The sequence below is a fragment of the Lipophrys pholis genome (genome assembly GCF_963383615.2).
Source record: "Lipophrys pholis genome assembly, chromosome: 14".
Taxonomy (NCBI): Eukaryota; Metazoa; Chordata; class Actinopteri; order Blenniiformes; family Blenniidae; genus Lipophrys; species Lipophrys pholis.
The window spans coordinates 23,170,179-23,187,365 of NC_137633.1; the positions used below are offsets into that span (position 1 = coordinate 23,170,179).

Sequence of the window (17,187 nt, forward strand, 5' to 3'; positions counted from 1 at the left end):
GCTTTCATAAAGTCGTCTGCCCCTCAGGCAGCCTGCACAGTTCGTGAAGGTGACACGAGTGTTTAAGGTAAATATTGCTATTTATGTGTTTATAGCAATGTAAGTAAATTATAAAGAACTTGTGCATCAACTGAACAGTTGTGTTCAGATGATTGAGATGAAAAGAATGTGCCTTTGCCTATATTTATTGTAAAAAAAAATTTTATATATATATATATATATATATACAAATGTGAAGCCAGAGATGAAGCTTCCAGACAAATAAATAAGTCATGAAACTCACTGCTGAGTGGGACAAATGTTCTTTTTGAGTCTTTTAATTTTCATCAGCACCAACGTAACATTCACCATACTGGACTCATTAAAACAGATTTCACATTTAAACCGTAAAACGATAAATACACAACATTAGAACATTCACATTTCATTTCACAGTAAACAGTCAACACAAGTCAGTGCAGATTACTAATAAACTCACCTCCAGCGTAAACTACAGCAGGGGGGGGTCAAATATAAAGCCTGTGGGCCAAAAGCAGCCCACCAGCCGGTCAAACGTGACCATGCACACGCTGTAAATGACAAATTGACATCTGTTGCAATTTTTCAAGAAGTAATTGCTCTGCAGATCCTACAGGTGGGTAGAAAACACAACAGTGAGACCCAGGACTGAACAGCAGATGGCAGAAATGCTCCTCGGGAGGCCTTAAAACTGATTCCATGCTGAAGGAAGCAACTGGATCTGGAGAGAAACACTGTGGTAAACAGTATTTAAATTACACCTATACTCCGTAAAACATTTCTAATGCTTTTAGAGTATGGGAAAAGTTCACTTATGTGAACATTTTCAGAAAGTATTCATACTGATTTGAACTAAAATCAAGATAAAATGTGGAGTTGTCCCTTTTGTAGGCTTTTATGCCCCTTAGATTTTTTTACACTGGACAAAAATACAAACTACACTTTTTGCACCCATTTTTCATGAGCTAAACACGAAGATTCAAATACTTTTCTATGTACATAAAACGCTCATTCCTCTTCAATATTGCACACAAATGTGTCTAAATCTGTGTTAGTGAGCGCTTCTCTTCTGCCACGATGATCCATTCAACTCAATCACTCAGATCAAGATGCTGATTCAACAACAGGATTCTTTTTCTGACCCCATTAAGATCAAACTGGGCTGAATGAGTTGACGCCCGAATGAGTTGACGCCTGCTCTTCAGTGAAGCTACATGAAGACATTTAACTTAAAAAATACAACTTAAAGTGCTTACATGACAAAGAATCCATTTCCAAAAGATCACATAGCTTATTTTGTTTTTACACCAAAAAGTGCCTCCTTCACGTAAAAAAAACTGCTTCCAGAGTCTGATGACCAAGTCTGAGTGTACACACACACACACACACACACACACACACACACACACACACACACACACACACACACACACGCGCCCCTGTGCGGTCACACGACAGGGTTCAGGGCGTCGTAGAGCCGCTGCACCGCCAGCTCCACCATCTCTCTCAGCGAGTCGTCTTCTGTGCATTCGTCCTCGCAGCACACAGACTGCACACAGGGGCGAGGAGTCAGAAACACAACCCAACGTTTCACGCGGTAGACGTCCTATTGTCGGGGACTAAAAGTGCCTCACCCGCGTTTCCAGGGAGATGTGGATGCTCTTCCCGTCCACCGTCACCGAGATGTTTTTACCGTCGCTTAACTCAACACATTCCACTCCGAACATGTCCCTGACCGAGAAGAAACACAAAATCATCAGTACTCTCCAGTGACTGAATCACATCCTCAGCGTTTTACGCTCATTGGCGTGCCGGCGTGCGTTTGTGACGGCTCTCACTGCAGCATGACCTCCAGCCGAGCGTGGAACACATCCATGTCCATCGTGGCACTCTGAGTCTCCATCACTGGAAACCAAACACAAACTGAATTGTTTAAATAGTTTGTTTAAATAGAGAACTTCCAGCCAATAAGAAGCAAAAGTACTGTTGTTAAAATCTCTCAAAAGGCATTCAGTTAAATTCACCGGTAAAGAATATGTTGGTTTAAAGTGAAAACAAAGTCTATTGAAGAAAGAACAAATTGATAAACCAGTGTAGATATAAAGCACAAATTTTGTCTGTTAACGGTGTAAAACGTCGATGAAGAGGTTTGATTTTTGAGATTGAGCGTGTGCTTAGGAGTTTCTTGGGAAATTACTTTCTTGGGAAAATTTAAAGCAAAAATACTATTAAAGTACTTAAAAAATACTACTATATTACAATAATGTGGCTTGTTGTAACTTATTAATTCAAAGTACAACAAAGATAAATATACAGGATAAAAAGAGTGAAGGAAAACCAGACATTTGTAGTCAACTTCTGTTACGCTGCTTAAATTCTACTCAGTTTATTAGCATCCAACTAATTTTACTTGGATTAAAACATATAGGTATAAAGGATGTTTCCCAAACAAACAGTACAGTCAATAAAATTAGCATGATTGTTATCAGATATACACTGAAAAAAATTAATAAACATAGTATTTTGGTTTTGTCTCCGATTCTTCATGAGCGAAACTCAAAGATCTAAAACTGCACATTTTTTAAGTGTCCTTCGTTTTATTAAATTTTAAAAATGGGAGCAAAAACAAAAATGTTTATTTTATTTATTTTTGTTCAGTGTGGATATAAAGTGGACATTTTCTCTATTACAAGAATAAACCTACAGGCTACAAAATGTATATCAACGGGTTTGACTAAATTCTAAATGTTCATTAAAACACAACTTTATTCCACTAAAGTGACTATTTTTTTAATGAATGACTCCTCCCTTTCATATAAACACAACAGAAGAAGAAAAGTAATGGATTTTGGTGAACTGGCCCCTGTGGGTGGCGCTGTTTCAGTAAGCTTACTAGAGAATAACAAACCACAGAGCAGCTGACTGAAACTCATTACATCATATCTATTATCATCTATTAATCAATCCTCTTTAGCCAGGGAGCCTTTATCACAAATCAAGTTGAAAGAATTTTTTAGTGCAGTGATTCAAAGGTGTGAGCCGCGGCCCCCCGGTGGTCGTCAGAGGAATTGTCACTGGGACATGAGAGGTCACTTAGGCCTCGTTCACACTGCAGGGAAATGCGACCCAATTCAGATTTTCTCACACGAGACCCAGCCCTCGATCACATGTGGTACCAATTCGCATATTTTCCTACATACCGACTGCCTCGTCATTAACGTGTGAGTGACAACACGGATAAACGCAGGAGGAAGTGGTTCTGCCAAAATATTAAAAGCTGGGCTCTTTTTACCTCATCCTGCTTTATCTCCTCATGTCTAGATCCTCTGGGCTCGTATATAACAACCACTTGAAAATGGATCCACACGCGCTGACCAGTGTTGCCAGATATGGTGGGTATCCCCCCAATTAGGGAGCCAAATTCTCTTACCTTTTAACTTTTGTTTATTTCGTGCATTTGCGTGTTCATGGCATGTTCTTTACTACCCATAAAATAGTTTAACATGATTCCTACACAGGCTGATATTTGGGCTGGTTTTTATTGAGGTAAGTGAGTTTTACGTTGTTTGATTGGACACAGTGAGTCATGTCTGGCAACCCTGGTGCTGACCTGCGTGCCATCCATATTTACTTCTATCGACAGCGTCTTCTGCGCTCTGGGACCCAGAAATGTAGGGTCCGATCACGTCCATACGGCAGTCTGATAGAGGTCGAGTTTAAAATGTAATGTGAACGATCACGCAAAACAACAAAACAAAAAAACAAAAAAATCGGATCCTGGCCAAAAACTGTAAAAAATACAGAGCAGATCACTAGAACACGAGCGTACCCTTCTGAGCCTTGGGGTTGGACTGCACCTCCAGCACCACAGTGGTGACGGCGTCAGCGTACAAGTCGTTCAGAGGGTTGGCGATCCACTGGAACAGGAGGGAAACACACCGCGTCCAGTAACACAACAGAAGAATAGCAAACAACGCTCAGTCAACATGGAGGGTTCAGCAGCTCCTCACCTCCAGCAGCACCATGCCCGCCTCGTGGACCAGAGTGATGTTCTTAAAGATCCTCAGGGTGCTCTTCTCTGTCCCATCCAGCTCCTCCACGTCACCTGACACACACACACACACACACACACACACACACACACACACACACACACACACACACACACACACACACACACACACACACACACACACACACACACACACACACACACACACACACACACACACACACACACACACACACACACACACACACACACACACACTCCAAATTAAGATCTTAATGGTGATGGAAAATTTCAACTGGGTATTTTGAGTGAGTTTCTATTTTTCAAAGTTGTTTTAATGTTTCATCTAATTTTCAACTCAGAAAACTGTTATAATGACTCAAGAGGGAATAGTTTCAGATATGTCCTTTAAAGGTCACAAATTATACTAACGTGTGGGTCTGCGTATGAGTCCCCAGAAGTGAAGAAAGTCTGTATTCTTCCTCACTTTGCTTGCTCCACTTTTTAAGTGAACATGTGCTCATACAGGCCATTCAGAGATTTTCCCTTCATGATGTCATGTGGGGAAATAACCACTCCCTCAGGTAGAGGATACTCACTTTGACCCTCTCACAGGTAGATGAGCTCTGACCTCTAAAATTACAAGCAGGCACCATTTTTTTCTCCACACAAACGCGACATTAAATTTCAATGAGCATTTAAAGGTACAGACACAGAAACAGCCTGTTCTCTGTCGAGCTCACTAGAGGGACTTTTACACTGACTGGACCAAGCCTGGATTTGGTGAAATACAATTTGACTACAACGTTGTTGGACCTCTGACATCTATGTGTCATTGTTAAAAAGCTGTATCAAGTGGACCTGTAATATTTAAGTTTATCCAACTATCTTCTAAACTTACGAATATTTATATAAACAGTAGATCTTGTAAACTGCTGGTAAAACTTTGTTTCTTCCCATCAAAGTAGCTGAATCTGTTGTAGAACCAAGCAGTCAGAGTGTAAAGGTCACATGATTTCGAGGTTGTTGAGGACGTTTCTCTGGTCACTCGTGGCAGGAAGTACCTGTGAGGTTTCTGAGGTGGCAGACGAGGAGAGAGTACGGTCCAGTGAACGGGACGGCCTGGGTCTGCTTCACTGTGCTCATCGCCAGCTCGGTGTATGCTGCAGGACACACACACACACACACACACACACACACACACACACACACACACACACACACACACACACACACACACACATTAACTCAACAAAATATAATAAACTTTCCATTTCATTAAGTCCTTTTGTTATAACTGTTGTTTTTACAAAACATTTCTTTTTCTCACAAAATGTTGCATTGCAGTTACCAAGTGGAAAGTGTGTCTCCATCATATAAAATTTAATCGTCAGAACTATGGCCTTGTTCATTCGAGCACGAATAAAACCACATCAGCTCATTTTTCAAACTGTTAATGAACTAATAACTTCAGTTGGTCAAAACTAGATGTCAATTTTAAAAGAGATTCTAATACACAATCAGGATCATTTGAATTCTATATAGTAACACAACACAACACAAAACAAACATATATAGAAAAGAAAATATATATAGTATTTTTAAAAAGGACCATTTGCTATATTTTGAAGATAAAAAAAACACTGGATAAACATTCACTTTATTAAGCTTTTGGAACAACCACTGAAACATGTGACCAATTATTAGAAAAGTAGATATTATTACATTGTGAAGAGAGAATGTATAGCATTTTGGAAGTCGTCAAATAAAACCTATTATATTCCATCAGGTATCACTTTTACCTCATTTATTCGTTTCATCAATTTATTTTCATTGTCTTCAGGTCTTTAAAATTCAGCTTTGTTGCATATGATTGTCTTGTATTGAGATTTATTTCTTCACTTTAAATTGTATTAATCTGCATGCAGTATGTTATTTAAATAAAGTTTGACTGGTTTATTTATACATGGTCCTAAATTTAAAACAACAGCCTGCAGCAGGAATGAAGCAGATCGGACTTAATGTTTTTTTAAAATTCAATTTCTTCCTCATTGTATGTTTTTTGGTGTGCACAATAACAGTGAGCTTGAGGTGGGATGTTTGTGAGGCCGTACACGTCACTCACTGGAGAGGTCGGAGGGGTTGAGGATGTGGTAGTTGAAGTTCTTCTTCACCAGAATGCCTGAGACTCTCTGACCCTGAACACACTTCTTATCAGCCAGAGATCCCATCACCTGAGAGGAGGAGAGACCGTTGTCAGGCTGCTTTAACCTTCCAGCGTCGTTACTGACACCGTCTTCAAGTCACATCAATTGTGAAATATGTAAAATAAATATCTGTTAATCTGATGTGAAAGTTTTGCCACTGGAAATGTGAAATAATATAATTTCAGTACAGTATTATTCAATGTTTTATCGATAAGAAATGACCAACACTTCATGCACAAGCCCATAATGACGTCATAACGAAGTATGAAGTATATATGAAGTATATATGAAGTATAATTTTTATTGTCAGTGATTGAGCCCGAACATTACAAAATGGCTGATTTTGCATTTAATAGTTTTTAATGATATCTTTTTAGATACCGACTCTGGTGATTGTGATGTTCTAGTGCTTTTAGATCTAACTGCTGCTTTTGACACGGTGGACCAGAACATTTTAATGCAACAGCAGTGGGTGGGCAATGGGCAGAGCACTGGACCGGTTCAGGTCCAAACTCTCAGTGTCGGCCCTGGTGACTCTGCTCCTTCCTCTGTGTGTCTCCTGATTGTCAGGATGTGATAAGACAGGTTAAAATATACTTTCATTGTCCGTGTGAGGAAATATTTCCTACGTGGAGCTGAAAATTTCAAAGGTACAAAAACAGAATAAGAAAAAGAACCAAACAAGAAAGTTCAGCAGCGACAAGCTTCACATAAATATATAAACGGGATAAAGACAGTATGAATGAGTCATGTGGAACCAGGCCACCCTGCCACTAAATTTGTCAGAACCAGGTTTTGAGCTCTGAAAGAAAATATATCCATATTTCTGTCTTCCATCAATTGCCTTCCAGCTGGTGTCCAAATAGCTTCAAATATTTAGAGTTGAATTCTTCTCCAAGACTGATAGAAACTATATAAATTATATTATGTTCCACCATTAAAAAAAAAAAATTTGAAATAAAAAAAAATCAGAGAAAACGTTCCCTATTTCATGCACTGTCACCCAGATCACATTGCACCCATTAAGAACCTTTCCTGCAGGTGGTGAGCCCACGGGAAGGTGGCGCCCGGCGTGGGACATGAACCCCCTACCTTGAGAGTCTCATGCTCTACCAACTGAGCTCGCCGGGGCTCTCAGGAAAAGTGTGTTCTTAAATCAACAAATAAAATAGTAACCTCTTTTATCTGGAAGAATTCCACACTTACACACAATTGAACAGGTCCAAACAAAAGGTTTGATTAGTTGGACGCTTAAATGTGGTAACATTCACTGGACAGAAATAGAAGAGCTTTGCTTTGCTTTCCAACCTCTATCACATTGCTACCCCTTTATCAACAAAACAAATGTACTAAAACTACAACCTATGTAATCTACCACACCGTGCGGGCTTGGCGGGTCGTAAAGAAGTTTTGTGGCGTGTCCGACAAAGTCTCCAGGCTTGCCGACTTTTTCCTTTAACCCATCGACCTGTCAGTCTCCTCCTCTTCCTCCTGTTCCCCCATGAAGCCTGTCTCGTCACGTGACCTTGCTTGTGACGTCAAGACACTGCTGCTCATGTGTGTCTCGCCTCACGTTTCCAATTGTATCAATTACCTTGATGTGATTCACCTGTGTCTCCTCCCTTCCCCAGTATAAATTCCTCCTCCCATCATGCGTGCCTTGCCCGATGGTCTAGTTTGCCTGGTGCACCGACGGCCAGCACTTCTTGTGTGATTTGACCTCTGATCATATTTTGGATTCTGCCCAGTGGACACCTTCGCCTCCGCACGCTATTTTTGCGTCGAGTCTGTTTTTGGGTCCGCCATGCTCGAAACAAATCCCTCGTTACAAAGTGGAAAGAGCTTGAAATGCACCAAACCCAACATCTGTTTACCAAAGGCACTTTCACATCCTTTGCAGACTTCGGGTCAGAATTAAAAATCCCAAAACAGGACGATTGACTCTTGAATAGGACAAGTTTTGAGAAAATTTGATTGAATTCCACATGACTAAAAGGAACAATCTCTGTAATCTACAGCTCTGTTAGTTTGTCGTCGCTCCTCTTCGACCTCCTCGGGGCATGTGGCAAACGGATTTAGGACACAAACTTAACGAAGACCAGTGGGACTCTGTCAGAATGCCGTCACCAAACTGTCTTGTGATTAAAATTATGGAACACAATCACAAGTTTAAATACAGTACAGGATATACGTTTGCCGAAGCAAGATTTTTCCGAATTCTTCCCGGAGAATTCATCACGATAAAACATGTATAGGGTCGATTATATTTTCTGGGAATGTAGAAAGTTAAAATCTTTTTGGAAGGATGTGCATGAATCGGCTGTGGAAACCCAAGGGGACTGTATGTTTTCTCTGGACGGGACACTCGCAGGAAAAGGATCAATGAAATGCATCCTACTCAACTGGAACCAGCAGTGATGGAGGAAGTACTGAAGCTCAGTGCTTCAGGTACAAGTACAGATAGCCAGCAGAATATATACTTAAATAAAAGTAGAAGTACTCACACAATGGGTTGTCTCTTACTCTCCAGGCCTATATTTCCAGAAAAAACATTGGTATGGTGTAACATACCGTATAATCGACAGAATTATAAATTAAGAGTGTTAAATGTATGACGGAGGGTTAGCAGAAGAACACGAGCCTCAACAATCAACAAACTTTGTTGTCGGTGAGTATTACTAATGGCATCTGCAGTCATATATGAATTACTAGTAAAGTCTGCACTATAGAAAAGAACAATGCATCCAGAGTTGATCTGGCAAAAACAAGATCGTTTAGAGTATTAATCATTGGTAGAAGTAGTCATTAGTTTGTGACATTTTTAAGAACATTACTGAACATTACTCCTCACCGACACTGAACTGAAGACCTCGATGTAATAACAAAACACTTTGTTCAGCTTTGGAAAAGACAGATCATGTCACAATATTCAGTCCCATCTGACTGTCCTCAACTATTCTAATCAATAGAATATTCAACTTTGAAAAATAAAAAAAATTGTTGCAGCCCTTTTTTTTTAAACCTTCCTTTTATTTAACATGTCGCAAAGAATGAGAATTCAACGAGCCTTAATGCTGACAAGGCAGACGTGCAGCAAAAGACACGTGGGAAAAAGAGCCAATTGTGAAGCAGCTCGAGTCGTCGCAGGCGATCCATCTGTATTTTAAGCACTTGAAGCCGAATGCCTCGACTTTTCAACTGAATATCTTCGTACGCAATGACAAATCTAATTACATGTACACATTTTAATACAGATTAGCAGATTATTATTTTTTTTTTACACTTTTGGAAACCTAATTACAGACAGATTTTTGAGAACTTCTGCAGATTGCAGACAAATAGTTTTGCTCCAATAATGCCCCCATAGAGAACCATGTCACTGCTCATGCTTTTATGAGCCACAGATTTCTTCCTTTAGTTGATTATTCAGAAAATGCAAAAATTGAGATTGTCCCCACATTTGGAGCACGATGTGCTTAAACTAAGTGTGTAACTTGTAATTGTGTTGTTATTCCCCTTTTTTTCAGAGTTTACAATAGCAAAGCATGACCTGGGATGCAGAAAATCTACGCACTTTCTTTGCTGTTATTGCCACATAACTAACATGAACAGAGCTCCATTTCTGAAACACACAGTCACATCAGCAACCTGTTGCCCCCGCCCACATGGAAAAGCCCCTGTAAACCTCCCAGATGCCCCCGATGCTCCTCAAACACAACCGGATGACATTCACAGCACCACCGAGGCCCTGAGGAGCTCACACTGGACCCACGTCCACATTGCAACTTGCAATTAAACAGGAATAATTCTAAAACCCATTTACGGGAAAAGCATACCAATTTTTTTTAAACAGTCTCCAAGGAAAACTATTTGGAATGGACATGCAGAATGGTGTGTTTGCAGTGGCAAAAACGTTTTTTTGGTCCAGCAACACTCATCCACACGAGTAAAAACCCTTGGGGACCCACATGAAGACTGAAGTGCGAGGTCGACCAGCGTCAATGCTGCTTTTTGAAATCTTTACCGTACTGCCTCCGTGCAGTCAACAACCCCGTGACGGTCAGAGACGATAGTTCAAAATGAATGGTTTGGAGGGGAGAACAAGATCAGTCTGGAAAAGCTGCAGAAAGAGGCAGAAGCTGAGTCAGTGTCCAGAGTCTCTGTCCAGCTGACTGCCGGTGGACCAGCGACTACGTTTATGTGTCTGCATACGAGCCACAGGTGTCGTACTACAGCGGGAAGGGTTGTGACTCCATAAGACAGCAAACAGAACAGCTGGTATTGTCTTTGTTCGAAGACAATCCTGCATACAAACACAAAGCCACTGCTGAGTGGCACCTCTCTGCTGTATAAAGGCTCCTGTTCCGGAGAGTCGAGGTCACATCCAACAGGATGAAACACGACATGACGATGTTCCACCTGAGAGACCGCGGTGTGGAAAAGATAATGAAGTACTTCGGGGCAAATTAAAAACTCCCCGCAGAACTCCCACAGTCAGCGATCCAAGGAATGCACATGTAATCAATGTGTTTCCGATGCTTCTAGTTCCAAGAGAGACCAGATACAAGGAGTGTGATGACAAGCCCGGTGAGCCCACGCCGACCACAGACCTGGCACTGGAGCATCGGAGCATTTTGCTCTGACTGAGCAGCAGCGAAGACGACAGGATGTCCTTAGAGACATCTAGCTGGAGCCCGGCAGTGCTGGACTCATCAACAGCCAACGTGTGGAGCAACGGTGTGCAGGGACGAGGGAAAACAACTCCTGAATATGACGACAACTTCGACTCAAACATTTCTACCGAAATCTACTGCACCACTATAATACTGCAAGGAGCAAAAGTGCGAAAGATGAATACAACAAGTTTGTTCTGCCAGACGTGGCAACGCAATGTGACACCCATGGCAGGCTCATGATGGGGATGCAGTTCCATATTTATTTACCAGCTCCTCTTCCACAAGCCGTGATGCCCACTACATCGTCTGACCACAGATCAGATACTGAGGAACGACAGTGAGTCTGCAGATTCTATTTATTGAGGTTTCCAGGTGCAGGGCTGCTTCGTCTTACTGAATGAGTTGTTTCTTGCTGGCCTCTCCTCTGGCTAATGTTGGCAGTGAGCCAGGAGAGTTTAAAAGTCTCCACAAAGAAACAGGGAGCAAAACATGATGGGGACAAGAGCTTCAGGATCTCCAGAAGAAACAGGTGAAGTTTAAAAATGAGAAATTGTATCTCTGAGGTTTATTTAAAATGGTAAAAGATATGTATAACTAATTGCTGCTTTTATATGTGAAAATTCAATAAACAGAATTGAAAAGGAAAATGGTGAAAGATGGTCTTATTGCTTCTCCGGCTAATGCAGGACCTGGATCAGACCCAAAATAGAAGCGATCACAAAGCTTATGTGGACAACATCCAGGAAATAGATGGGATGGTGAGAGACTATTGATACATATCATGTTTTTTTTTTAACTAATAACTTAAATATGTTTGAACAACTTCATACTTTGTACGTACTAACACTCTGCCAGATCCTGAATGGCTGTCTCAAGGTTATGGAGAAGCTACTGAGGCCTTCCTCAAACGTTGAAATCAAATTAAATCAACTGATCCGACGTATTTCCAAGAGAAGATCAAACTTCATCTGCTACGGAGAGTCGGGGGTGTGTTTGCTGCAAACAGAAAAGTTGTTGTAACTCAAGTTTCCACCAACCTCACAGAACTCCACGCTCCACCTGCTGGTGTTTTCCTGAAACATTTATCTATTTGTCATTTCGTTACCTATTGATTTTACACCATGCTACATTTTGTATTCAGTCCTCTTCCTTTGTCACAGAAATGCAGGACGCCTGCAGTGTCTTCTCCTTCCAGGACAACCTGGGCACTGGAAACCACGTGAGTACATTCACTTTGTGATTTCTTGTTGTTTTGCGTCACGTAGAATGAAATGGCTCGTTGATGAGTTCATTCTTTACAGGAATTCAAATGTATCATGGCGAAGCTTCATTTACTCCAGCCTTTAGGTTTCCCAGTTACCTGCAACTTTAATGTCATAAGTTTAAAGTTGCATGTGAAGATGTGACATTAACAGACACTAAGGCCAGAAGCTCAGGAGATTTCTTTCCTAAATTCTAGACGGTTTGGATGAAGTGATGAAAGTTGCACCAAACTATTCAGGTTTTTAAGGGTCTTCAGGATTCTATGGCTCTATTTCGATTAAAATCAAAACAGACAGTGCTGGCCTACAAACTCAAGAGACCCCCAACAACACTCCTGGATTCAATCAATACAAGTACAGTACAGTAACCAAGTATTTTTGCTCTGTTCGACCACTGTTGTCGTTGTAGTGGGGTGTTAATAAAGTCTTTATAATCACAGTCATCATGTGCTTCATTGGATGTAAAACACACTAAAAAATAAGAAAGATGTCTTCACAAGATATCACAATACCTTTAGATCTCTGACTTTAACGCAATATCAGGAAGCTTAAATTAATTGGATTTTATATGGCATTCAAATCAAGATATAAAAAAATAGTATGGTCAAAATACCAGAAGGAGGATACGGGCACTTGATTACTAATGGATGTTACAAAAGTGATGTATACTTTAATACTTTAATGGTCAGATCTAGCTAATGATGAAGTCTATTGTTGTTATTACTATTATACTATTGCAGTTGTTATTATTGTTATTGTTATTGGTATCATTAATTTTTATCATTATGGTTGTTATTATTGTAAGAGGATATAACATGTAATTCAGTAACAAGAAATAACTAAGTGATTATATTGTATTAGTAATATCTTACATTATCTAATAGACTATATGTCATGGCTGTTTTTGTTGTTGTTTTATTTTCTGTTTTATTTTAACAGTGTTATTGTAGCAGCCACATTATCATTATTATTTAAGTTTATGAACAGGGGTGGGAGTTAATAAGCTTGTCTTCTTCCCACTCCTTTTCAAGCTAGAGTGTTGATATTATTTTTTCTTTTATTGTATTTTTTTCTGGCTTTTATGCCTTTGTTGTGTAGCTCGAAATAAATTTGGAAATGAATATGGCAAAAAATACGTGTTCGGTATTGTGACCACGCCCTGTACCTCCTGTTCTCAGTTTAGCCGTTTTTCTCTTTTGTTTTGGATCAATATGTTTGTGAAAGGTACAAATAAAAAGATAGTTGGAGAACCCTGTTTAAAGAACTTGTACATTGATTGTTTGCACATTTTTTATGGTTCATAGACAGATTCATTTTCACTGGGAGCTCTTTTAGCAAGGGGACTGAAGTCAATTACATTCGGTAAACTGGACATTGCTGCACATTGCCTCTTACTGTTCACCCACAGTGTAAGAATGCCTGATGTATGTACGACTGGCCATGTTAATAACATCAGAACCCAAAGGGGCTTTAAGCATCCGCCAGCCTCCCAACGTTTGTTGTATATAAGATATTTCAATATTTGTGTATACTATTTTTTGTAAACAAATCTGCTTCATATAATCAAACTGGCGTTTAAATGGTTAAATGATCCTGATTATTTTTAGTGTTCGGATTTGGATCACTCAAGTTAATTGAAAAAAATCTCAGCATCTGTATTAATTTTATAGCCGTTTTGAAAGTTAAATGTTTGTCCTTCGTGACTTCAGATGATGATTTGAGCTGCTGCTTGAGGTCAAAGTATTGAACACATTGAGCACAATGTCTGACGGTTACACAGAGTTCATGCCGACACTGCGCTGCACACGTCCTGACCTTGGCCAGTTTCTCTCCTCTGAAGTTGAGAGTGACGGCCTCAGTGTTTCGTGGGTTGTGGACCTCGATGTGAACCTGGTCGTTGTCCTCGTACTCTCGGATCAGTGCAGCCTTCAGACGGGCCATCTCGTTCTGCTCCCCGTGCACCAGGATCTGAGGACAAGACATTGATCAGTATCAGTGGTGAAAGACCGCTTGAGCGCTTTGAGCTGCAGGGTGTTTTCCTCCGCTCACCACATGGGGCGGCTTGAGCGCCCTGATGAACTCGCTGGTCTGCTGGTAGTCGGTGTGTGCAGAGAAGGAGATGTAGTCCACCGACATCTTCAGCTGCAGCTTCTGTCCGGACATGGTGGTGATCTCCTCCGGCTCCGACATGATGTGCTGCACACACAACATGATCATCAGGATCTGGAGAAGTTTCCATCAAACACATTTTGTTTTGTAGTTTTCCTCCGGCTGTGGCGTCCTGCCCCGACCTTGGCCAGCGTGCCCTCCACGCAGTATCCAGCGATGATCACGCCGTTCCTCTTGTCAGTGCACCAGCTCTCAAAGAGCTCTCTGGAGAGTCCGCTCTGCATCATCCCTGGAGACGCCATCACCACGCTGGGGCCGATGTCGTCAAAGTGATCCATGCTCTGCAGGACAGACGGCACGTTACACACACTGCATGACTGTTAAACTCCTTTCAGTTCAGTAGTCAAACACACGCACGCACGCACGCACGCACGCACGCACGCACGCACGCACGCACGCACGCACGCACGCACGCACGCACACACACACACACACACACACACACACACACACACACACACACACACACACACACACACACACACACACACACACACACACACACACACACACACACACACACACACACACACACACAGGTAGGAGGAAAGCATCAACACAATCTACACATATTCACAGTCTCCACCTTGAGGTTGCTGATGTGCTTGAAGACAAAAGGATTGTTGATGTTTATGGCCTTGCGGATTTTGTCGTTCATGGCGTTGACATAAGTCTGGTAAACAGCCATGCACTTCTTGGCCAGAGACGACGCGTAATAGATTGGGATGTCGTGGAGCTCCGGGTGATTCTGCCAGTATTCATCTGCACAGAAACATCCAACAGACACTTCATTGAACACTTGTGGGTGAAATGCAATTAAAAATAAGCCTTAAAAGTGAAGTTTCAGACAAGATGCGGATCATTAACAGTTGTGACTGATTGAGACATGATGTCTGACCTAAGATAAGCAGCAGCTCCTGAGCTCGTCCCAGAGCGAACACAGGGATCAAACATCGCCCCTCTCTGTTGACGATATCGTGGACCGTGTTACAGAAGCGAGCTTCTCGCTCCTCCCTCTTCTCATGGATGTGAGTGCCGTAGGTCGACTCCTGCAGGAAGAAAAGAAGAAGTCTGGATCAGGCAATGAGGATGTTAAGCTTCACTAGAAAAGGGTGATTATTACACATAAAAAAAGTATTTTGCTGTCATCATACTATGATTAGGATGTCGGGTTTAACACTGGGGATCTCAGCAGCCATCAGGTGTCTGTCCTCTTGTCGGGAGAAATCTCCTGTGTAGAGCAGCTTTCAACGGAATGAAAAGGAATATAAGTAAAGTAATGAAGCTCTCACATATGAAGGTCTTTTTTTTCTACAGTTTATAAAACTCGTACTTTGACTCCAGCTATCTCGATCATAAACATGGCAGCTCCCAGCACGTGACCAGCATGGTAGCACCAGAACTTGATTCCAGCCACTTCTTTGACTTCGTGGAAGTTGATGGTCTCAATCTTGTCCATGCTCTCCTCCAGGTCGGTCTCCGTGTACAACATGTCGTCGGCAGAGATGTTGCTGCAGTTTTAACACATGCACACAAAACAAAATCATTGTTAGCTACACTTTAAAAAAGGATATTATAAAAGTGCAGACCTCTCTCCGACCTGACTTTGACGTAGTCGGACAGCAGCCAGCGGTAGATGGCTTTAGTGGCGTGAGTCATGAAGGTCCGTCCTTTAAAGCTCGTCTTTTGCAGGAACCAGGGCAGAGCTCCACAGTGATCCAGGTGGAAACTGATAAGAAACAGATCAATTTCACAGGATATACTGAATCTTTATTATTGTCATCGGCAGCTTCAAGAACATCTCCAATCCCACCAACTTTTTAAACGTTTCAATCAGGTTTTAGACCCTCCCCCAGTGCAGACACGGGTCTGGTCAGAGTTTAAATGATCGTGTCAGGGCGGCAGACTCTGGCTCTCCCAACCTACTTATGACCCCTTATGCCCAAGTGTGGCCGGAGAGCGGCTGGGTCAGTGAGTCGCCAAAGGATATGACAGAGGCAATGTTCTTTGGTGGCCCTCGCCTTTTTGTTTTTATTTTCCAAAAGTGTGAAAATAACAAAACATGCATCAGAGATTAACAGAAGTGTGTTTGAATGCTTTGGGGTTTTGTCTCTTAAATATTTTGATTGTTCACAGTTGAACATTTAAAAAGAAAGAAAAGAGGAGGACTCACTGGCTGATGAGCAGCAGGTCTATCTCTGCTGGGTCAATCAGGTCAATGTAAGGGAGAGCATCCATCCCCTCCAAGCCGGGGTGGATACCACAGTCCAGCTGTAGGAGCAACAATTGCTATTCAGTCGCTTATTTAATTTTATAGAAGTATCTTGTATTTCCAGGAAGAAAAAAGTACCAGGCCAGTATTGAACTTTACTTCATAATTACCATAATTTTTCTCCCTTTGAACTCCAGGATAATACATGACCTCCCGACCTCCTGTCCAGCTCCACTGCAACAAAACATTTAAACACATTGGTTATAAGAACACAGATCTGATGTGGAGCTGATCAGAATCAGATGAAGATCTCACAGTGGCCGGATGAGCAGCTGGTCACTTTCCTCCGCAGGAACAATCACGTCCACTTTACGTTTTGCAGCCATGTCATCTAAATTAATACAAAACCCGTGGTAGCGAATTGATACATTATTAAATCAACATTTTGTTTTCTATCTAACCTGCAGAATGAATCAGACCGGCGGACTGTGAGGACGGACCTACTTCCGGTAGCTGCTGCAAAATAACTCCGAGTGGAATCAACATAACAAACGAAGCTACTGAGTCAAACATTTCTAATAATCCAATGTACAGAATTCAAATATAAAAGAAGTACAGCGGAATTGAAGAC

At 41.4% G+C, this 17,187-nt stretch overlaps 1 protein-coding gene across 1 annotated transcript; it reads right to left on the reverse strand.

The window, feature by feature from the left end:
• Positions 1-287: 287 nt before the first annotated feature.
• Positions 288-17,067, reverse strand: LOC308119332 (cleavage and polyadenylation specificity factor subunit 3). The gene is made up of 18 exons (XM_080479280.1): positions 16,872-17,067; positions 16,727-16,790; positions 16,518-16,615; positions 15,945-16,073; positions 15,678-15,855; positions 15,499-15,588; positions 15,243-15,393; positions 14,931-15,106; positions 14,467-14,625; positions 14,225-14,371; positions 13,991-14,143; positions 6,156-6,264; positions 5,095-5,193; positions 4,029-4,123; positions 3,848-3,935; positions 1,857-1,923; positions 1,653-1,749; positions 288-1,567 (listed from the first exon to the last, which is right to left on the reverse strand). Exons 1-18 carry the CDS (start codon positions 16,940-16,942, stop codon positions 1,466-1,468), a joined length of 2,073 nt encoding a protein of 690 aa, XP_080335406.1. The 5' UTR covers positions 16,943-17,067; the 3' UTR covers positions 288-1,465.
• Between the last annotated feature and the right edge of the window lie 120 nt (positions 17,068-17,187).